Source organism: Talpa europaea, assembly GCF_964194135.1.
Source record: "Talpa europaea genome assembly, chromosome: 5".
Taxonomy (NCBI): domain Eukaryota; kingdom Metazoa; phylum Chordata; class Mammalia; order Eulipotyphla; family Talpidae; genus Talpa; species Talpa europaea.
In genome coordinates, this window is record NC_140071.1 from 134211564 (window position 1) to 134234933 (window position 23370).

A 23370-nucleotide genomic window follows, 5' to 3' on the forward strand; every position below is an offset into this window, starting at 1 on the left:
GTTTCGAACTGTTTTCAGACTGGCTCGGGCAGAGCTCCAGAATATAATTTACAATTTGGATTGTCAATATGAGTATAATAGTTATTTTTTTTTGTTCAGTAATTTATACAAATTATACTGAATTCTGAAGAAAATTATATGGAGACAAACACGAAGAGACACTGATTAATTCGAAACTGAAAGCAAAATTCTTTGGGTGTCTCATTTTAAAATACAAAGTTCAAATAAGAACTCTATTTTGCTGACAACAGAAATAGAACCTGTTCTCCTGACTTCCAAGTTTTTATGAGAATCAAATGTGAGGATCTACATAGAGAGCGTTGAGAACTGAAAACTACTACTTTAGTAGATGTATCAGAACTTCTATTTTATAATGCGATTCATTTCCTCATTTGAAAATGATAATTCCTAAAAGGGATGCTTAGGATCATATGTTAGAAAAGTTCCATAGAAGCTCTGTAAATAGTATCCACCACCAGCTGGAAACTGGAATATCTTCTGAAACCCACAGAGACACAACTGGACAGGGATGGAAAAGTGCAGTCTGAGAAAGCATGGGTGCCAGGTCCCGGGCGGAAACAATGCAAAAGCAGGACACAGAGCCAGAGCTACCCCGTTGCCAGCTGGGGTCTGCAGCGCGCACACAGGATGCTATCCAGGAGGGAAGTCACGTGGACGCCGGCGACGGAGGATTTGGCCTGATTTCCTTACCATCGTCACATGTGAAGTCCTGAATGGCCACGTCCTGGATGGGGATTTCTTTGAGGAAGTATGGCTTCTGACATCGAGGGTTTCCGGTGACAATTCTTTTCTTCCTCAGCCATTCTCCCAACCACGCCAGGTAACAGTTACAGTTAAAAGGATTGGCCAGGAGATTTCTGAGAGGGGCACAGAAACAAGGCATGGTTGAGTTTAGAGTTTCACTTTCTTACGTCTCAAAGCCCCACCATGGCGGTCGGGAGGATTCCTTCTCATTTTTTGCATCTCACCCCTTCATACTCAATCACACATAACAGATGGGCCGCATTTTTTTGGCTAAAATATTTCTTTGGAGCTTAAAAATTAACAACAACACTTTCATTTAAGAACTCTGCAAATAAGGTCTTGAGGAAAAATGAACTGAAGGCAGCAATTTAGGGTTTAGACGGTGGATCCTGATAGGTATCTCATTTAGAGATAATTTAAACATGTCAGAGATCTGACTTGCTGTCAAACTTCCCCACAATGATAATGCAGTAATTTAATATAAAGATGAAGGCTGATTACCTTATATTATTGAGTTTAACCTGACAACAGCTATTTCATTAATTTGTCATTTCAAGATTTCCATCTCTTATTTGCTCCAGAGAATAGGTTTCCCATCTAAACTGACAGCTGAGTTGATTAAATGCCAGTTATAAAAATGAATTTACTTCTCCAAATCTCAATACTTTTGGCATCTGACTACTTCAGCACAAACCTATTGACAATCCCATTATTTATAAACATGCCATCTTTAATATGCACAAATTAGTCACTCCATGTAAAATGTCACATTTTATGGGGAAAGAGGATTAAGTACTTTGCTGATGGATAGATGGTTCCCTCACATTATTTCTTCAGTGACTTGAGCTATGTTTAACGCAGGTTTTTTCTTCTCTAAGTACCTTTTGAGGTAGATGAGTATATTTCGATGCCGCCATTACTGGGAAATCTTATCAGTGATAAGATACATAATTTCAAACACTGCTTTTTCAATACTGACATACAACAGATATGAAATGCATTGTTCTGAGGTGTTTTTTTTCCTTTTACGCTTTCTGAGTTCTGTCTATAGACCTATAAATATCTTTTTTTCTCAAACTGTCTACATAAAATAGTCTTGTCAACAATCTCAATGTATTTGTTCAATATTTTCCTAAATAATAACTGCTAGTGAACAGCTTTTATTGTTGGTCTGGCTGTCCTAATGTATCTCCTGTCATTACGAATGATGCTTTCGAGCCCAATCAGAAGCAATGTCCCATATCAACTCTGTTGTTTAAGATACTTATATTGAAAGGATACGCATGAGAGACCACTGGGGAAAATCTACATTTCTTGTATTTGCAGCACAATCATGTTAAAATAAGATTAACATTTAGAAATCAGGCTGTATCATATTATTAAGAAAGAGTTGATGGAAGGATATATAATTTTTGTTCAATTTTAATATAAATGGCAACATTTTTAGAAAAATAAAATTAAGTTAAACATGAAAACAGGGTCCTGATACATAAGTTCTTGATCACTTTGATAAATTAAGTAGTATTTTTTACTATGTTTATAGAGGTAATATTGGTTTACAACGCTGTTTTACAACAAGGGCATGCACAACTCTATAAATGTATGCTATCACACCAGGCCTACGTCCAACGTTTGAGCACATTTTTTGTGATATGCCTAATAATGCATTAAATGATATCAACAGAAGCAATAAATATAATACACTGGCTGGAATGCACACATGCAGACTATGTTTCATACTTACAGAGTAGATAAAGAATGGAGAGTATCAAACGCCCCTGGTGCAATCGTAGTAATTTGATTATCATATAAAGAAAGCAGACGCACAGAACTGAGTCCTATGAAACTGTCATTCCCTACACAGCTTATGCGATTACTTCTCAACATCCTAGGGGGAAAAAGAGAACATTGTTATGAAGATAAAGCATCAGGCAATCCATTTTGCTTACCTGAGGACCAAAATAACCTCTCTTTGTAAACGTGTAGCATTCATTACTGTTCTCAGAATGTTCTCTTGTCACTGGCAATTGCTGTGGACACACACAGACTCTTGTGCGAGCATAATACATTCAGAGTTGCCAATGATGACACTCAGTTACAGAAAGCACTGTAAGCCTCAGCATGGCCTTCAATCCCACCTGTGGGGGCAGAATGTTTTCAGTTGATGCTGTATTTGTGTGTGTGTGATTATGTAATGTCCTAATTCCCCTACAGCTCTCCAAGCCCTTGTGTATTTACAGTATTTGTGTATTTACAGTAGCTTTACATCTGAGGTTGAATGGAAAAGAAGTAGGAAAGAATCAATACCCACAGGAGATAAATAATGAGGGTATCCTCAGGATATACACCCAAGAGTCTGTGTCAGTGTGAGCCAGGGGAGCAAACTTAACTGAGCATCCACAAAGTTTGCACAAATTATCTACGAAAACTATTTCATTGTTCGATGCTGAGACCCTAAAAGGAGGCATGAGCTAACAGGTTCCAGTTGTTTCCCAAGAAATTTAAACAGGCTTATCTTGCAAACGTTCTGACCCTATTTTTTCGGTCCCTGTCAGAATGGGATTAACACTGTTGTCATTTCCTCAGCATCACTGCTAAAGTTTTGGCTCCACTCTCAGTTCAAACTTTGCTGAAATGTTTGTTTCTGGGGCTTAGTAAAGGAGCCCAAAGCTTCTAAAGCCCATATAAAAATGAACAGTAGCCATAAATCTTATTCAGAATTGCTGAAAAGTCTGCTGATTGACCTTAGTTTTTCCAGACAAGGAAAGCAGTATGTGAAAGACACCCCAAAATACATTAATAGAGATTTCCCTTAAGTTCCTATACTGCGCTGTAGTAAATAAGATATATCAGCTTTTGTATTTTGCTAAGTCCCAGATAAGAAGAAACGATGTTGCCCTCCTTATCAAGGCATCCTTTTATCTTAGGAAACAAAAGTGCAGCAGCAAAGCTGCTGTCCATCCACCAAAGCGTGCCCATCCACCCTATGCTTTGCCATCAATAATAAAGAGTGCTGGGCTTCATGTTAGAGTCACAGACCCTGGGAGGAGTTGAAGAAATCTTTGCTTTCTGTTTCTGGAAAAACCCATAAGCACACATACGTACTTTATTTTGCCTGTAACACTGGGGGGTCAAAGACTCATCCAAATACGTACAAGTACCAGGAAGAGGATTATTTGTCCTAAAGCATTAAAAAGTCTAGGGCTTGGGTGTCTTGTCAGAACCTTTACAACTCTAAGCTGAAGGATATGCTGACAGGAACAGATATGTCCTGGTGAACCTACTTTGGGTCTTTGGAAAGTGGAGCTTGGTTTTAAACACTCTATACTTCTTGATCCGGCAAGTGGGATTCAGGGGCAGGACCGTGCTTGGGTGGGTGTCTGACTCAGGGGCTAAAACACATGAGCACAACATCATCAGAAGAAATATAATGGAGAAAGTGAAAGTAGAGCTTGTCTCAGGCAGAGCCCTGTGAAGGGAGCCTGGCAGAGGAGACCACCTTGGGGTGTGTCAGAGGCTGAACTGCATCCTGCTGAAATTCCAACCTAAAAACCCTAACACCCAGTGGGGTAACCATATTTGGAGATAGGGACTTCAGGGAGGTAATTAGGGTTAAATGAGGTCTTGTGGGTGGGCCCTTAATTGGTAGCACCTGAGTCCTCATAAGAAGAGGAAGAGTCTCTTGAGCGCTCTCTCTCTCCTGCCCCTGTCTGTCTCTCTCCCTCACACATGCACAGAGGAGAGGTTAGATAAGGTCATAATGAGAAGGTGGCCAGCTGTGAGCCTAGCAAAGAGCCTCCCTGGACGTTCTCTCTGCATTGTGATCTGGGACGTCTAAGCTTTTGAACTGTGAGAAAACAAGTATCTGTTGTTTATGTCATCTGGTCTCTGGTTACTTGTAGTGGTGGCCAAGGCAGACTAATAGAAATGGAGGTACAGGTTCTCCTCCCTAGTTCACTCCCCAACAACCCCTTCAAAAGTTTCCAGTAACCAGGAGTCCTCTAAGAGGAGAGACTTGTGCCTGCAGCAGGATCTATGTTTTGGGGGTCTCCTGCGATGATCTGGGGGCGGGGCCCAGAGCACTCAGGGCATGCAGCCCCCTGCAGTGTGTGTTCTTGCCTTCTCTGCTTGCTCCTCAGTATTTATACAACAGATCAAAGGCCCCTTGTAAGGGTCAGCAGGTAGCAGGCTGGTCCTGCTGGAAGATTCAGTGGTTTGATTTCAGCCCATCCCTGGATGCTGAAGGAGCACATTTCATGTGTCTGTGAGGCTTGTTCAGCAAGATTTGAACTTTTTTTAAAGATTTATTTATTTATTTTTGCATAGAAGAACTGGGGTATCTCCAGGGGGTGGGGTTGAGAGGATTCACTAGAGACAGAGTGGGGAGCAGAAGAGGCAGATCCACTGAAATACACTGTTGAGGGGAGCAGCAGGTGAGACAGAAGTCTGCTGTGCCATGTGGGTCAGCTTCCTGGCCAGGGATCAAACTCCCGCCTCAGCAGTGATAGTGCTAAGACTTAACCCCTATGCCATCAGGGAGGCCCAGGATTTGAATTTTTGATGCTTTAGCACCTCCCACTGGCTGGGGAAGTGCCCTCCCCTTCTGCACCTGAAAAACAGCATGGGCTGTTGTAAACTGATGGGCTTCTGGGCCATCAGTGACCCAGGTGCAAGCCTCAGGGCTTATGGGGTGGGGTAAGGGCATCGCTCCACTGCCCTCACCAAGGGCTGTTTCTCAGTTACACACAGTTTCCTTCATGGCTTCCAAAGACTCTTTGGTTTGCGTCTCTTCCAAGCTTCAAACCACTACTTTCGTGAATTACGTAATTGCAGACTTTAGAGATAATAAAATCTACATAAATATTCTGCAGAAAACTGAAATAACTCAAAGTGCTATCCTCCTGTTTAAACCAATCCTCATCTCCCTGGGTCAACAACCAGTGTTTTGGAAAAACAGAGGATTTTTTTCCCCCAACCCCTCCAGCCCTCTGCAAGTATTCATAATTCGGCATACATATATATTTGCATATACTTGAAATAGATAGTAAAAAGCTCTGTCACCAGCATGTCTCTATTTATTTTCACTAAGACCTTGCAGGGGCAGACACAGGCAATCTCCTGATCAGCTGGGATTCTGCCAGGGCAGTTAGAGCAGATGCTGAAGTTATGCTAGATGGAGGCATTTGAAGAAAAGGAGAGCATGGTAACTCTGAGCAGAGAGTGGAGCTAGATCTTTGCAAGATGTAGAGGAAGGATGGAGTTTTTCACTGAGGAAGCAGCAGCCAGAAGAGACTCTGGATCACTTGTAAGAGGCATATTGAAGTCAGGGGTATTAAGGAACAATTTGCATCCATAAAATGTGTGTGTGTGCGCACATGAGAGAGAGAGACAATGAAAGCAGGCTCTCTCTCTGTCCTTCTACAGTTATACCTACAACTCTGTGGTAGAGGAATCACAATCCAGATCATACTTACAAAGTTTTGAGGCTTTCCAATCCCTTGAACATCTTATGCTGAACATTTTCCAGGCGATTACTCGTGAGGAGAATTTCATTAACACCGGATGCTCCTTCAAATGCTCCCTCTTCGATGTCTGTGATTTTATTGTTGCTAAAGTTTCTAAATAAAAATGGTCGAAGCCAAGATTTTGAGCAATGTCTTTCTAACAATGAGGACAAGGAGACAATATGCTTGAGCATTTTCTTCTACTGAACAAAGCCTTCCACAATCTCCAAGCTCTTCATCACCCAGCATTCCCAAGACTCTGAAAACACACCCCCTTCCTATCTCATCAAACCAAAGTAGTGACACCACTAAGGGGACATTTATGGGGAAAAACACCAGCACAATCAGCACCGAGATGGCCCAGGGATAAATATAACATTCTTGAGGTCAGGGAGTGAGTTGTGTGAGCCTTTATGTCTGCCACAAAACTGATTAAGAAGAAACAGTCCTGATTAAAACCGTGGAAAGGGGCCTGCCCTGGTGGCACAGTGGTTGAGCGCTGGGCTGAGAGGTTGTCCGCAGCCTCTGCAGTGCTGGTTTGTTCCCCTGCTGCTGTTGAGGGTCCCACAAAAAAATAAATAAATAAAAACTGTGGAAAGGAGTAGAAACTAAAAGAAGGCAATTGCACTAGAGAAAGATGGACAAAGTGTGTCAATATTAAACAGCATCAGAAAGGTATCTGGAGATACAGAGAGGTCCTGCTGGAAGATTACTGGCAACTTCTCAAGAACTCATGAGCCCACACAACCAACTTAACTGTCAGTATTTTGCCTGATATGAAAATATCACAGCACTTGCCCCAAGCACCAGAGGACCCGTGTAGGGAACGCATTTTTGTACATTTTTTCTCATTCCTCATTGCTTGCTGCAAGGCTAGGAACACCTCCTAACTAGAATCATTTTTATATATCATTTGAATTCCTCTCAGAACATTGACTATATAGTTGCTGGTTAATAAATATGTATTGAGTTGAAAGGCATTTTATAGCTAAAAGAAAGAAGAGTCAGTGAAAAAGGAGGACAGTGAAGAAATCAGGTCTTTGGGAGCAGCTATAACACGGAGCCAAAGTGAATCCGTCTGCGCTGATGCTTGTGGCTCTGTGACTGGGAGCCACTGAGTGTATGAAAGGGGCCTCCACGAGCAAAGTGCCACTCCTCAGATGTGGAGGGTGCTCCTTGGCTCTCCCCCTTGGCCTCTGTCCCATCCCTGCCCTTCCTCCTCAGCGGAAGGACGAATGTCTGAGTGTTGTTGAAACTGCTGAACTTATAAACTTATTTTAAAATATGAGTTGTGGACATGTAGTAACTCGGCTGAGTTACCAGGGCAGCTTAGCAATCTTTACATTTGACTATCTTCTAATGAAAGTTTAATGAAGCAAAAAGTCAAAGAGTTGACATGAATGTGCTGAAAGAGAAACAACAGTGTGGTTTGGGGAACAGTCAAGGAAGTCACAGAACATTACTGAGCCCGTCTCTGAAGTGCTTAGATGGCGGATTCCTGCTGTGGCCACATCACACCAGCTGTCTCAGTGAGGAGACGTGGCTGGCATACTAGGAGAAGAGAGGATCAGGGTCCTCTCAGAGATTACCCTAAATTCATGTCACTGTATGGAAATTCTCTGTGTCTTTTCTAATTTCCAAAGGAATCTAAGTAAAACCGCAAAGGATAGGAAAAATACAACAACACACTAAGAATTTAAGAAGATGGCTAATGCACGGCTTACATTTTACGTAACTGAGGAAGTTTCTTGAAGATTCCTGTAGCTTCCAACACTGTGAATTCATTATTATTCAGACGCCTGGGGGGGAAAAATTGTCATTACCAACAGTTAGGAGGGAATTAATTTTATTCCTTATACAAAATGTTAATGATTTTCCTAAAGAAAATATAAGATATACACATAAGAGGAAATTTGTGGAAAGTACTTATATTGTTCCATTTTGCTCAAAGGATCCAAACAAAACAAAGTATATTAAAAAGCAAAAATTCAATACTCTGTAGAAAAATTTTCCTCAAACTTTTTTCATTAATATCCCTCCACCAGAGGCACCTTGGACCATTTTCTCCTAATCAATTTCTTCAAAATTTAATTAATAGCTTTATTGAAATACAACTCACATGGCTTAAAGCACATCCTTTTGAAGTATACAATTCGGTGGCTTTTAGTTTATTCCCAAATTTGTGTAGTTAATTTTCAGAACATATTCCTCACCCAAAAACCCCAAATGTACCCACAGGCCCTCCCTCATCAGCCTAGTCCTTGTTCAGCATTAATTCACTTCTATCTCTGTGGAGTATCTTATTCTGTACTGACAGGTTAAGGGAATCCTACAAATGACCTCTGTCTTTTGGGTCTGGATTTTTGACTTTGTATAATATTTGCAAAGTTCAACCATGTTGAGCAAACATCAGTTCTTCATTCCTCTTTGTGAGAGGTAAGTTCATTGCATGAACATACCACATTTTAATTATGCACTGATCAGTTGAGTACTCTGAACATCATCAGAGTTGGGTTTGCTTCTACTTTTTTATTATTATGAATAATGCTGCCATTAACATGGCTGTACAAATGTTGGTGTAGATATTTATTTTCAAGTCTTGTAGAGATCCACAGGTGTGGACTTGCTTGGTAGATCTGTCCCTCACACTAACAGCAGCTAAATTATTTCCAAGGGTTGTGCCATTTTACATTCTCCCCAGCAATGGATGAGGAGGGCAATATCTCTCACCTGTTATTGTCCTTTTTTTGTTGTTTTTATGGCCATTAAATTGACTGAGAAGTGTTACCTCATGCATTTCTCTAATCCTTAATGATGTTGAGTATTTTTTTCATGTGCTAAGTGGCTTCTCAAAGTTCTCCTTCAGAGACACATCCATACAATTAATTTGACTGTTTTTTCAATTGGGTAATGTACATTTTTTATTGTTGAGTTATATGAGTTTGTTACACATTCTGAGTATGAATTCCTTAGCAGATATAAGATTTGCAAGTATTTTCTCCCCAGTACTGATTTTTAAATGCATAATAAATTCTTAATTTCTTAAAATCCTCACAAAACCTCTACTGAAGAATAAATTAGGCAATATTTTTTATAAAATTCTTGATTGCCAAGTAAGCCTATTTAAAGCATTATCACGCTGAAAAGATATAACTTGCATTATTTGTAGTCTTATTGGAAACTAGCATTATTCCCTACGAGATCATATAATTTGAGTGCAGGGCTTTTCTTGCATGGTCTCCAAACATTTCTAAAAGTACTAGAGCTATGAAATATTCATGAATTAATTGAAATAAAAATACATCACTATAACCATAGAGTAGTTAGCTTCGGCCATCTGTTTGAAAGCATTACAGTATTTGTAATCATCCAAACTCCTTAAAATTCATCAAGGACAGGCGTGAGTATAGGCACAATGGAGATAAACTGTAAAACACAATCCCAGTAATCAAGGGGATATCACCTAGTTGAAGATAAAAGGATTCCATAGGCACCAAGAGACAACTAACTTTACAAAGCAGTCAATGCCAAACACCAGATTGTGCTATGCAAAAACATGGCTAAGATGTTCAGAAAACAAGATTCCACCAGGTTTTCCTTGAATTTTTAGAACCCCAACATTAAATGTCTTATGATTATAAATAAGAGCATAGCACATACACACAATTCAACAAACAAATACAGCACCTATTATGTGTGAGGCTCTGTGTTAGGCTTATGAGTACAGGTGCAATCACAGTCTGCCTTTTCAAATTTTCCTACTATCTTCTATGCTATAGGCTGTTCAGTAAAACAAACAAACAAACAAACAAACAAACAACAACAAAAAACTACCCTCTGTTCTTTCATGCCTGATAGTCATGAAATCCTTCCACCCACCTGTGAGTCAGTGAGTAGTAAAGCATATCAAAAAGAACCCTCTGGTTGAATTCATAATAAACATATTCAAAATGGTGATGCCTAAATTACTTTGATTGTTATAAAGATGAAATATGTTCAAAAATCTATTGAGTCCTCAGAAATGGGCGTGGGTCTAAGTAACACCCAAGAAATACATGTCAAGTGAATGTTCTTCCCTAAGCAGTATTATGAGCTAATGCAAACTTTGAGAGGCTAATTAACATCTGTGATTGTATATTGGGCCAGAATGATGAAGTATGATAGCCTCTAATCTATTTTTGCACAAAGAAGAGTTATGCCAACGTGTGTTCATGAAGATTAATGCAATGATTGAGCCTGGAAGGCCAAGACAAAAATTCCAGTGCAAAATTCCAGTGCTTACTGATGCTCCCATTCCCTCCCTCCCATCCGGGATTTTGTCGGGAGTTGAACTTACAGCTCTGCAGTGTACTGGGGAATGTGGTCTGGGATCTTGGTGAGTTTTTGATTGGAGCAATCTACAGTGGTCCCTTCACAGCGGCACTTTTCAGGGCAAGCCAAGTCTGCAAAGCAGTCCCCACTTAATTTTGATCGATAATCTTCTGTACCTATTGAGGATTCAAGTCAAAAAAGAAAGGATACTGAGTGGAAAGGTTAGAATAGTTGTTAATTTGTAGGAAGAAGAAAGTAAGATAACTATAGATTATGCAGCAGGGAGACAACTTGGGGAATTTTGGTCAATGGATGTCAGGAGAGGGTTAAAACAAGGGCTTGGAATTTGCTGGAAAAAAGAGTAACCAGATTCACAGGACAGGAAAACATTCATAGAGTTGAGCTTTTCACAGCTGTACTTTCTGCTGATCCAGTGATGAGCCATTCTAGCCTATCACACGATGGCTATTCGTTGTTAAAAAGTTGATTTTTTTTCTCTGAGTCGAGAATTTTAAAATGTGTCCAGTAATAAACATCGTCCTAGATATCATTTTAAATCAGGGCTTTCAAGGCAAATAGATGTACTCAGGTTTTAAAATTTTCTATGGACTTTTATTATTCTCTCCCTCTCACATAATCTTCAGAAATGCCTAAAAAGCCCTCTTTTTTTATTTGGATTTTATAAAAAGAGACAAGTAAATCCTGATTTAAGCCTCAGCAGCTTGTCATGCTGTAGAAAGCTGCGTGACGTTCCATGGTGCTTGACGGAACCATGTTTTACTCATACCTGGCAACCACATGGTTAGATCAAGCACAACAGAAAATCTCGCTACATAATCACTACACCATCCACTAGGCCAAGGGGAAGACCGAGAGGGAAGATGAAGGAAGCAGGAGAAAAGCTACAGACGTTCTGGAAACATAATACTGTTTACATGACATGCATTCTTCCCGCAGAAGGTTTACGACCATAGTAAGAGTATTACTACCGAAGATTTCCTGGAAACACAAAGAAGGGGCTATACGGAAAGATGTCTCCACGGTTCCTCAGAACTGCAGAATGGAAACAACAGCTTTCGGGAACAACATCCGGGAAGAAGTTCAAGGTGAGCTACAAGGACAACAGAGAAGCTCAAAAGATCTGTGGTTTCTTCTTGGGGGGAAAAAAAAAGGTGCAAGAGACTGAGACTAGAAGAAGGTACAGCAGGATTGAAAAGGGAGGACATTATGTTTCAGATCAGACACATTTACTTACAGCCAAAATGGTGAATTCCTGCAAAAGTAAAGATCACCAAGAAGGAAAAGAAAGACAGAGCAATCCCAGTTTAGAATAATATGCATCTATATATATCTTTATAAGTAAGGTTTCTTCCTTCTTTCCTTACTATGACAATTATAAGGGAATAGCATGAAATGACAGGGATTGTCATGCTTTGTCAACTTTCATAATAATTCTTGGAAGCATAGTGGTCTTATAAGAAAAGCGGTGGCATACAAGATGCATAGCACAAATTAAGTTCATGTCGATTCCTTTAAAAGATGAACTCTCTGCAAGATAGATTTTCTTTTGAGTTATCACTGCAATATCTGGAATTCCATAGAGCATGGTGGCAGGCAAGTAAACATGTACAATTAAGTGATAAACGAATCCTGGAGCTCTTCAAGGACTATCGTTAGCACACTGGATGAGTCCTTAGGTTGGGGCTTACATGTTTTTAATGACTTTTCCACTTTATAAATCATGTCACTTACTGGAAATGGAATCAGAATCTCCTAAGAAGCCTGCAAAGCTGAAAATAATAGTTTCACTACATTTGGCAATTAATGCCACACAGCATTATTGCGCTCTGTGTTGTATTGTGGTTTAAGATGTAGTTTTAAACGTGCAATGAGCAAATACTGGAACCAAGTACATTAAGTATCTTACATTTAAAATAATCTGCATTGAATGCAATGCTAATAATGCTTATTTTGGATTGGCTTTTTATGCAGGCTCAAATTTTAAATAAAATTCTGGGGGGAAAAGTGAGTGGAAGTCCAAAGAATTATTTTGAGTTCTCACTTGTATAATTATTGTTTGAAATTACATAAATTCAATGATCAGAAACTGACAGTTAAATTTTGATGTCTGATATAAAAGACATTTTCCAAAAGCTATTTTGGTTGCTATCTATAAGAAGGCAAAACTGTATTAGAATTTATTTAAAAAAACCTTTATTTTCTTTATTTGGTGAACTGGAACTATTAGTCTCTAAATTGTTAATAAAACATATTTAAATATAATAGAGTGATTAATTTGGTAACATCTATATTAAATGTAATTTTGGGGTTTATGTCATACTAATATATTTATTCTGTGGGTAGTCTGGTGTTTAGAATATATATTTTTTTTTCCTGAGTAAGTAATAGCTGTCAGATAACTGTTTAATAATTGGGTAAAAATAATGAATTCTAAAGACCAATAAAGATCACCAAAAAAGGTCAATCAATTGTTCTTTTCAACATGTTACCTCTCATGCAGTCAATGCTAACATATAAAATATTATTGGTCATTCCATCTCAAAATAACTACTAAAAAATCTGTTAAATGCACAAATTATTCAAATTAAAATTTAATACTGGCAAATGATAATAGAGGACAAAATAGAGACTAAACCCAGGGCTCTTTTTCAGAATATAAGTATGGTTTGTAGACTAATGCTATAGAAATAACTTTTTATTTATAGCTGTTAAAATGTCATCTGGAATATACTCAGGAGATATTATAACTAGTCAATTACCAACATATATTTTTATATAAAGGTTTAAAACAAACAAGGCAAGAGGCATTTTACACAATTGGCAGGCAAGGAAAAAATAAGTAAAGAAACATATTTCAGAGAGCTAGTTCTAGAATCATCAGCCTTAACAGTGTTAAAGCTGTAAGGGTAAAACTTTTCCATCACTTCACTAGCGACATTTCAGTCAGCTACTTCTGATGCTTTCAGCAGGAATGTTCTGGGAGTTTATAGTGTGACTCCAGGTAAGTAAGGGTGTGAAGTCACAGGCAACTGACAGCTGCTGCTTTTCTATAGAGAGGGAAGCAAAAGGAAGCCAAAAAAGCAAAAAGGGACACATTTTTAATATGAAAATGTATCTGAAAAGTGAGTCTCCAGATTGGAGATGCCCGTCTCTGCGTGGTGACTGATTTCATGTAGAACTAGCTCTTTGACAATAGAAAGGCCTCTGTCTTTAAAACCAGCTCAATAAGCTAGATTTTAAAAACAGTTGGAAAGGTCAGATATACAACAAAAAGAGAGAAAAAGATTTAAGTAGAAAGCCATAGGTTCAAACATTTTAGTTATTGTGATAAATTTTAGCTCATGTGCCAAAGTGAGAGAGAGAAAAAAAAAAAAGTGGGCTTTTAATAATAATGCATATATGTTTAATATCAGAAGCTGCATGCAAAGGTCAGGTTTTTTTTTTTTTTTTCAGGAAACAGCTACAAATGATCTATGCAGAAGGAAATCTAGCTACAAGAGTACCCACTGTACTTTCAAAAGCATGCATATCAAAGTCTCAGGAGCTACAGTTTATAAGGTGAGGAAAGGGTGTCTGCAGTTAGTCCTACTACCGAGCAAAACCTACCTGGAATGAAATACTGCTCTTTAGCTAAATAAAAAAAGAGAAAAAAAAATAGAAGATGCACCTGAATGTCAGCAAGCAGAGATATGAGTTATATTAGATTAAGAATGAACTAAAGTTACTATAGATAATTAAGTGAAAAATGTCTATTCACAGCAGTGGCTGAAGTACAATGTACAGTGAGTAGTAAATCTAGAACCATGGACAATAAACAGCTTTATTTTGATATTAGCTTCTTAGTATGAATTAACTGCCGAATGTGAAATATGCCTGGAATAGTCAGGTTGCATACTACGAAAAATACATACAATGCATTCTCTCATAAGAAAACAAAAAAGATTAGGCCATAACACACAGTGAATTTCAATGAAGGGAGCTTTCTACTTAATATTGGTACAGTGACTCTATATTTAGCCTATCATAAATAAATGTAATGGCCCCCAAATGTTTAAAGATGGTCTTTTAAGAAAAAAAAAATAGTCACAATGCCAAATAAGAGAATGCAAAATGAAAAGTGGCATCTAGGGTGAGAAATAAAAGATCAGGGTCATCTCCCCTCTACCTTGTAAAGTCTCAGTTCATTTTCTGAAGAAATGATTGATTACCTGAAGTTGCTCACTGGAGAATGATACAGTAAACACGAGATTTAATAGGCTGAAAGGACATTCTGAAAGATCTAAAATCTCCCGTGGAGTTTGAACCACGGGAAGAGAGTATGAAATATCCAGGCATTGTTTTCTCTTGGCTGGTAGCCTACTTCTTCTGCTGGATAGAGCATTAAACTGTTACCTAGAGAAGTGCTATGAAGATATGAGTTGTTCTCTCTACTTTTTCTTTATGGACTGAAGGATAAAAAATTCTACAATCTTTGGTAATTCAGTGGCAAGCCTAGGTCTCACGTAACCACTATTTTTGGGAGCGCTGGGGAAAGGCCACGCGAAGGCAGAAATTACCTGAACAACGGAATTTCTTGCTTTTGATCTGTCCGATTCTTTTGTTTGCCAGACGCCGGGGGCTGGTGCAGCGGGCACCGCTGGTCTCGATTGGGTTGGTATGGAGATAATCCGCCAACCACTTGAGATGGCAGTCACAGATGAAGGGGTTCTGGGCCAAATGCCTTTCAGAAACACACACAGGACACTTTTATACATGACTTGCAATGGAATCAACTCTCAAATTCAAAGTGAAAATGAGCATCATCCAATTTGGCCCACTTCAAGCACACATACATTGTCTGGATGGCCCGGAGAGGCGAAAAGGTCCCCTTGGCGATGGTCTGGAGCTTGTTGTCATATAAGGACAGAAGGTTCAAGTTGTGCAGGTCCTGAAAGGCATCTACCCGAAGGCAGTTTATCTTGTTGGCATTCAATAATCTGTTTGATCAAACAGTTGTAGAATTAAAGTGTAGCATCTCATTAATCCACCTTCACCATTCAGTGCTTCTTGAGAAAACCCAATCAAGAAATAGATTTCTTTTAACCATAGCACTAACATTTTGTCAAAATTTAGGTACCAGGGACAGAACTGGGATGATGCCTGATGTATCAAGGGACCTGTGGTCTAATGAATGCCTAAGTCTAGTGGTACTTGTACATTGATCCATTAAACTTATTAATTCTATTCTACAGAAGGTTCAGATTTAGAGCAGGAGATAATGACAGGTGAGACCTAGCCTCTGCTGTCCAGGATACCATCCAAATATCACAAGACTGGATCCTCTCATGTCACTCCACGAAAAAGAAATGTTCTTAAAACAGCAGGCCACAGAGATTCTCCTAGAATTCACATCAGATATGCTACTGCTCTTGGCAGGAGTTTCTCAGTGATCCTGCAATGTGCAAAACTACACACGACTTCCAGTTTATGGGATAAACTGAGTCCCTGCAATCGCCTGGAGGACCCTGTAGGTTCCTTGGTGCCTCATAGACCTGCCATCTTCAAGTTCTCTCCTCCCAGCTAGTTCAGCTCCAGCCACACAGGCCGCACACTGGTCTACCTTCCCCAGTGCGTAGAATGTTCTCCCAGCTGTTTGCCTTGCGCTTTGCCTTTTTCTAAGCCTGCTGTAATCTGGTCTTCTCAAGTCTGCCCTGACCTTGCTCTTAAATGCAGTCAGACAGTCTTTGCCCCGCCTCAACCTATCACTCTCAATTCCTTTAGTTTGATCTACTTTTTCTATTAAGTGCATATTTCCTTCTGCAATATATAGGATTTCTATCTTTATTATGTTACTGCTGTCATTTGCAGGTTCCTTCCCCCAACGACACCCCAGACAGCAGGGATATTTGTCTACCTTGTTCCCTGATAGTTCCATGTGCCTGGCACATACTTTATGCCCAATCAATATTTACTCTTGAACGGATAATCTGCATTCCTCTTGGAGTGACACAGAACATGGCCATATTCAAGGCTCTCGAAGTATGTTAGAAATAGCCATTTAATGTGGTTTAGCACAATATCCCATTAACTTATTTTTTTCCTCTTTCAATATTCTCAGTCCATATTCTTTGGCACTGGTGTTTTCAGATCAAACTTGGGCCGGCAACATTCTTACTGGACATATGTGATTGCGTCTAAGCTTTCATTCATGCTCACCCCTGGGAATATACTTGCCCTGCTCTACACTTTTTTCCACTTTCTTGCTTATTATCACAGATAATAAGATATCACAGAAAATAGAGACTTTTCCAGAACACAATTTCCACCCAACTAAAAGAGTCCTCTCTCCAGCCCCAAAGGTATCATACAGTTCAACCTAGTCTTGTCACCTGTTTCATTTAAGTCCATTGATTTGTACAAAGGCTGTGAAGTCTCCATTGGCAGTGATTTTTTTTTTTCTGGGGGTAAGGCGGATACCTTCCTCCATCATCATTAAGTTCAACGTTGTGATACTTAGGATTTTAATAAATATTTAGTTAGTAGTGCCAAAAATGTGCGCTATGTGATTTGGGTTATATGAGTTAATATCTAACATTGAGAAATACTATCTCTTCTGACCACAAAAATATCTATCTTTGATTAATATAGGGAATTCCAGTTTTCCTTGCTGACTTTTTTAGGAATTCCATGCACATGAAATCTGTGATTTCCTCTTGGTGATTCTCATGAAAATACTTTTTTAAAATCCCCCTGGAAGAGCTATAGTTTTTTTTTTGTTTGTTTGTTTTTTTTTTTTTTTTTTTTTGGATCTCCACAACAATTTCTTACAGTTTCTTAAAAGCTTAGAGGCCTAATTTGAGGTCTGCACTGATTAATCTCTTATCTCTCCATACCGACAGCTCTGTATTACATCAGCTAACTGAAGAAAGGTGCTGGAGAGCAAAATAATTAGGACAAGGAGAAAGTAGGAAGCCTGAGGACAACTGGAAGATGTTCTGAGCATTTTGTACTTAACTTTAAATGTATGTGGCCCAAAAAAAATATGGGGGCAGGGTGATAAGAAACTGGTACCTTCTTTTCCTGTTGTCACCTGCCTGCTCCCAATACCTCATCATTTCAAGCAGATCTGAGATGCTTAACCTAGCCAAGTTCTCAGATAACTTTCAAGAGACACCCATATCCTTTTAGACCTGTCAGGCTGAAGTATTGGGTCTTAATCTAGAGATACAGCATTATTCTGAGGGACTGAGCTGGCTTTTTAAGTAAGGCTTAGCTACATGTAGACCCCAGGGTCTCTTAACACGTTATGTCAACTATCAATAGATGTGTGGAAATGGAAAGAAAGTGCCATCCTGAGAGTCGGTACCAGGCAGGATAGTGTTAGCAAACAATCCCAAGTCAATGACAAGGAGAATAATGCTAAGGAAGACTAGAAGAATGACAGAGACATAAATAACAAGTAGGCCCCACTTGGCTATACTATCGGGCTACACCTGTGATATATATAGAACAATTACATTAAATTTCAGAAAGAATATTTGCTAACTCCATTGCAAGGCTTACAAAGTAATTTGAAACTCAATGTCATTAGGTCACAAAGGTCAATATTTATCACTCCTCATTGTTCCTTCATAAAATCAATGTATTGGATTATGCGGTATTAAAGAGAGAGAGAGAGAGAGAGAGAGAGAGGGTGGAGGGAAGCATGGAGGGCACTACACAAACTTAAATACTTTTATTAACAATTTGTTGTGTGTGTCTATATATGAGAAGTAAGTTGAGATATAAAATATATTGCTGGGTGATGAGAAATGTTTACAATGTGGGTAATAGTATGCAATTATGATCATGTTTATTAAACAAGAAAAGTGTTTAAAGAGTTTGTGGGATCAGGGATACATTTTTACCAAAGAAACAGTAATAACCCTAATGTCAACAAATGCATATACCTGAAAAAGAAAATAACATTGGGAACTTAAGATTTTTTTTTCAATATAATTAAAAAATACTATTTATTTCATATATATGAAACGTACATAAACAATAATGCAAGATATTCAATAGATAAACTGTACATGAAATTTTAAACATTTGAATATTTCTTTTACCACAATTCAGTATCAAGTACAAATTAGTAAAATTATAGCACGTTATATGACTGCAATGAAATAATAAATCAAAAACAAAAAAAATAGCTAAAAATTATAGTTTGGAAATTAAGATGTGCTTCTAAATAAGTTTTAGATAAAAATGAAAAATTGTAATGATAATAGTTTAGATTAATCATAATGAATTATTACACATCAAAACTTTAGAGATACAGATTAGCTATACTTAGAGGAAAATTTATGGCTTTAACACAAATTTCAGCAAAGAAGAAAAGCTGAAATTTAATAAGTTAAACATGTATCACAAGAGTTTAGAAAAATATTGGAAAATTAGGGAACTTAAGATTTTTTAAATAGGCTGACCGTGAACTAGTTAGGAGAAGAAATGGCAGCATACTTATCTTGGTTTCCACAGTTTTAGGCCTTGTGTGACCCAAATCAGGACTCTGATACATGTTTGGTGATTGGAACAGAATTTGGTGACCCAGTAGATTAGCATATTTTATGTTAGATTAGCATATTTTAATTTTCTTTATATTTCCTACTGTCTGACCAGCATAATCTTAGAAGACATAATCCAGGGATTTATTGATAATTCTTTTACTGAAGACTAGTATGAATATCTCAGCTGTGTTCTGGCCTACTGCCCCCACTTTTATGCTGGGGAGCAGTTTTAGCACTCCTCCTGCAGGTTCTTTGGACAAAGATGGGTAAACAAATCACACTCCTTTCTGACTACTGTTAATTCAAAAAGAGAATATTCACAAAGAGCAGGGATTGGACAAGCTTTAAATGATAGGATGCAGACATTTACGCTGGCATGGAAATGAAAGATTGAAACAACTTCAAAATGTTGTCCCTTCAAATGAATAACCATCGTTAATGTGAGCTCCACCAAACTAATCTTTTCCATTTCGTTAAACTATGTTATTTTGGGTTGACCATTTCTGAAGTCTCTGTGTAATAAGAGATGGTACATTGACCACAACATAATACTTAAGTTCAGCAGATAAAAAATAATCAGATACTCACAGTAGCTGTAAGGAAAATAGTCCTTCAAATAAACTTTTTGGGAGTTCTGTGATTTTATTTCCATAGAGGACGCTGAAAAAACATAATTTAAATTAAAAAAAAAATCAGACACCAAACCAGCATACCAAATTCATCCAAAACATATGTATTTGGGTATATGGGAGGTTAGTAAGAACCCCATAACTCATGAAAGTTATAGTCAGTAAACAAATTTCAATTTGCAATTTTTTTTTACTGATTACAGATCAAATGTATGCTTACTGTAAAAAGTTCAGAAAATATAGAAAAAAAAAGAAGCATAATATAAATGGCATTAGCTTATATTATAATTGTATGACCCTTTCATAGAAATGTCCACTATTAAAATGCCATGTTTCTTTACACACACCACATACACACACACACACACACTCTCTTTCTCACACACACACACATACACACACACACACAGGGTTCCTAGGTAATGAAGGCTTACTGTATATAAGAAAGGAGAACACTAAGTGTAGAATCTATTGCTCATTAAAAGGATGGATTTGGGGCTTATCATTTTGGTAAAGAGAAGTGAAAGGAATCTACACAGAGATAAGGTTTTTGCTTGACATACATATGTGTGCTTAAGAAATGTTAGATCTGTGAAGACATTAATCATTAATACTAACACAGGGAATTTCTTCAATGAACAGTCCTTGTGAAACATGAATAGGAATCTTCACCATCTCTACCTGTGATCAGTTGCCAAGTGATCAGTTACCAAGTGATCGTGACCCAGCCCCTTCAGTACACCTGGCGTCCACTACAGGCTTTGGCAGGTAGTGACATTACAACATTGATGAGTGAAATGAAGACAAATTAGCAGGGGGGAAATTAAGGAATAAATTAACAAAGGGATGAATAGGGGAATTTGATTGACAAGCAAATGAAAAGGGACTCATCATGTTGCCTATTAATAATAGGTCCATATGCAATAATGCCTATCTGTTTTAGCCCACAAAATAGGAGACCACAGTGATGTGTAAAAAAAGGTAGAAATTATATATTTAAGGGAACAATTTTGACATGTCAAAACTCATAAAATGTTTATATTGTACTTTTACTCTTAGGAAGTTATGAAAATAATCAGAGACAAATGCAATATTTATATATAAAATGTTAATCATGGCATAATCATGACAGTGAAAATTTAAGTGCAAATAAAATTTTTCCAAATCCCATACAAGGGAATTGGTTAAAATACATATTTCAAATTCATAAAAAACATGTTGTGGAGAATAGTGACATGAAAATGTTCATAATATAAACTTACGTTGAGAAAATGTAAGATAAATGTGTCTACTGCAGTATGATTTCAATTTTGTTAAGAAAAATACATACATGTCTAAATACACAGGCAGAAAGTGGAAAATATCTGGATGGTCAGTGATTTACCATCCAGAGGTCATATGAATTTGTGTCTGTATTTTTCTTTATTTTCATAGTTTTTCTCAAAGGAAATATATCACTTTGAAAATGAGAAAAAACTTTGGGGGGAAGAAATAAATACGTAAACTTGAAAGCTAAAGTGAGACTCAAAATAATATATTTGGCAGCAGTACCTGATTTCTGTTAGAAAAGGAGGAAAATAACAATACAAGAAAGATGAGTAAGCGTGAGAGGAAAGCTGTTTCCTTTTAAGACATCAGTGAATAGTGGAACAAATATAAAATATGAAGAAAATCCTCAAGGGAATCAATAAAACTGCACGCTATGTTACATTAAGTAAAAAGACATTCCACTTGTATATATTCCAGTGGTACAATTATAAAGAAAAATTCATATGTATTGAATATCGATGCTTTTTAAAAAATGTATGTTGATTAGAGAAGTAACAATGAAAAAAAGAAATCAAAGAATAAAATAAAGAATTCCAGAGCATCAGGGTCAAGGGGGTAAGGGAATTAAAAAACAAGAACAGGGCCTGCCTGGTGGCACGAGGGGTTAAGACACAACCTAGAGGCTGTTTGCATCCACTGCAGCATGAGTTCAATCCCTGGCCAGGGAGCTACCCACATGGTGCAGCAAACCTCTCCTGACTCGCCCGCTGCTCCCCTCAGCAGTGTGTTTCAGTCAATCTGCCTCTTATGCTCCCCACTCTGTCTCTGGTGAGTCCTCTCACGCCTCACACCTCTGGTCTCTACCCCAGATCTTGTATGCATGAATAAAAATGAATCTTAAAAAAAAAAAAGGCAAGAACAAATTTATCTGTAAGATGAGGAATAACTAAGAGGCAGGCTTCAGGAACAGAAATGAGTAGACCAAGATGGCTTCCATTCAATCCCTTCATTTCACAATAGATATGAGACACATCTTATGTGCCAGGAACTTTGCCAGGTTCTAAGCTTGGTGCCCAGTTAAACTGAAGCCAACATTATGATCAAATGTTTGTTATCTGTCCATGTCCCAGGCACTGGTAATACAGAGATGAGTAAGAAAGGGCTCAGAGAACAACAGCAACCCAAAGGGCGATTTTGAATACTGAAGGGATTTTGTAGTTTGAATCTACTGAGATTTAACAGGAAATGAGGTGCACATAAATTGTGAAGTATGCACACAGAAATAAGGGGGTGAACAGTCTTAGTATCTTCTTCCTTTGGGATTTTTCTTCAAAGGTTGGTTCAAATAGCATGGAGGAAGGACTGTTGAAGAGATGAGTCATGTTACTGTTGCAACATTTTTTCCCTAATAAATCACTGTTTTCTTTAAGATCATGTCAAGAGAGGTAGGTGATTATTGTCAGTGAGACAACCTCAGCACACAATTGGAAAAAAGGATGCAGGCAATGTACCCGCGTAGGCGTTTTCGGGTAGAGGGGCTATCAATCATAAAAATATTATAATAAAAATGCTTCAGAGATGTGATGGGAATGAGATGTCTCCACAAAGAGGCCTGAGTAGTTTACTTAATCACAGTGCAATCAAAATGGTAGCCAGGAAAAAGGAGTTAAAATATAAAACATTTAAAGATGAGGACAAAGACATTGGACCATAGTCAAGAAAACAGGGCCAAAAGCTATAAAAATGAGGGAAAGACATGTCATCTCATAAAGATATAAACTACAAGAAGACCAGTGAGAATTTGTGCTACAGTCATAAGAGGGAAAGAAAATGTAAAAAAGAAACTGAAAGATAAAAATGAATTCAGCTGAAAAGAAAATAAGTACATGAGGGATTTGTATACTATCATTCAAATGCCAAGAGTGACAAATTGGGTTGCTTCTCCATAGTTGTCTTATGCATGGCTTATATTCAGCACATTGCACGGTGTACAATTATGCTGATAGAGCTATTTTTATCAACCTTTGGCACAACAGGGAAATATTAAGGTAGCTCTTGTAACTGCTACTTGAAGAAAGGGCAAGAATGCTAAATCCGGTTTCACCCTGATGAGTTTCAAGATTATGAGAGTAGGATATGGAACCACTGATGGCCGGTCTTTGAATTGTCCTGACTTTTTGGCAGAAGACAGAATTCTGATGAAGAGAAGTAAGTCCAAAATGGAAATGTGCTCAATGGCTCTCATGAAAAAGATGCAATAGTCAGCCTTGACCAAATAGGTGTGAGAGAGCTAGCCTTACAAATGAAGATCAATGTATGTTTGAGAATTAAGATACTAAG

General features: G+C 38.0%; 1 protein-coding gene across 3 annotated transcripts in view; it reads right to left on the reverse strand.

Annotated features, from left to right (window-relative positions):
* The window catches only part of SLIT2 (slit guidance ligand 2), a gene marked incomplete at both ends in the record, with an annotated part of 302355 nt that overhangs the window by 60537 nt on the left and 218448 nt on the right, over nucleotides 1–23370 (reverse strand). For 2 of the 3 annotated variants that reach the window (XM_084234110.1, XM_084234109.1), the window contains 9 exons: nucleotides 712–878; nucleotides 2510–2653; nucleotides 6240–6383; nucleotides 7994–8068; nucleotides 10606–10756; nucleotides 14208–14231; nucleotides 15158–15321; nucleotides 15434–15577; nucleotides 19721–19792. In XM_084234110.1, coding sequence (XP_084090236.1) covers nucleotides 712–878; nucleotides 2510–2653; nucleotides 6240–6383; nucleotides 7994–8068; nucleotides 10606–10756; nucleotides 14208–14231; nucleotides 15158–15321; nucleotides 15434–15577; nucleotides 19721–19792 — 1085 coding nt within the window. The remainder of the gene's footprint in view (nucleotides 1–711; nucleotides 879–2509; nucleotides 2654–6239; nucleotides 6384–7993; nucleotides 8069–10605; nucleotides 10757–14207; nucleotides 14232–15157; nucleotides 15322–15433; nucleotides 15578–19720; nucleotides 19793–23370) is intronic. The other variant, XM_084234111.1, reaches the window with a different exon arrangement.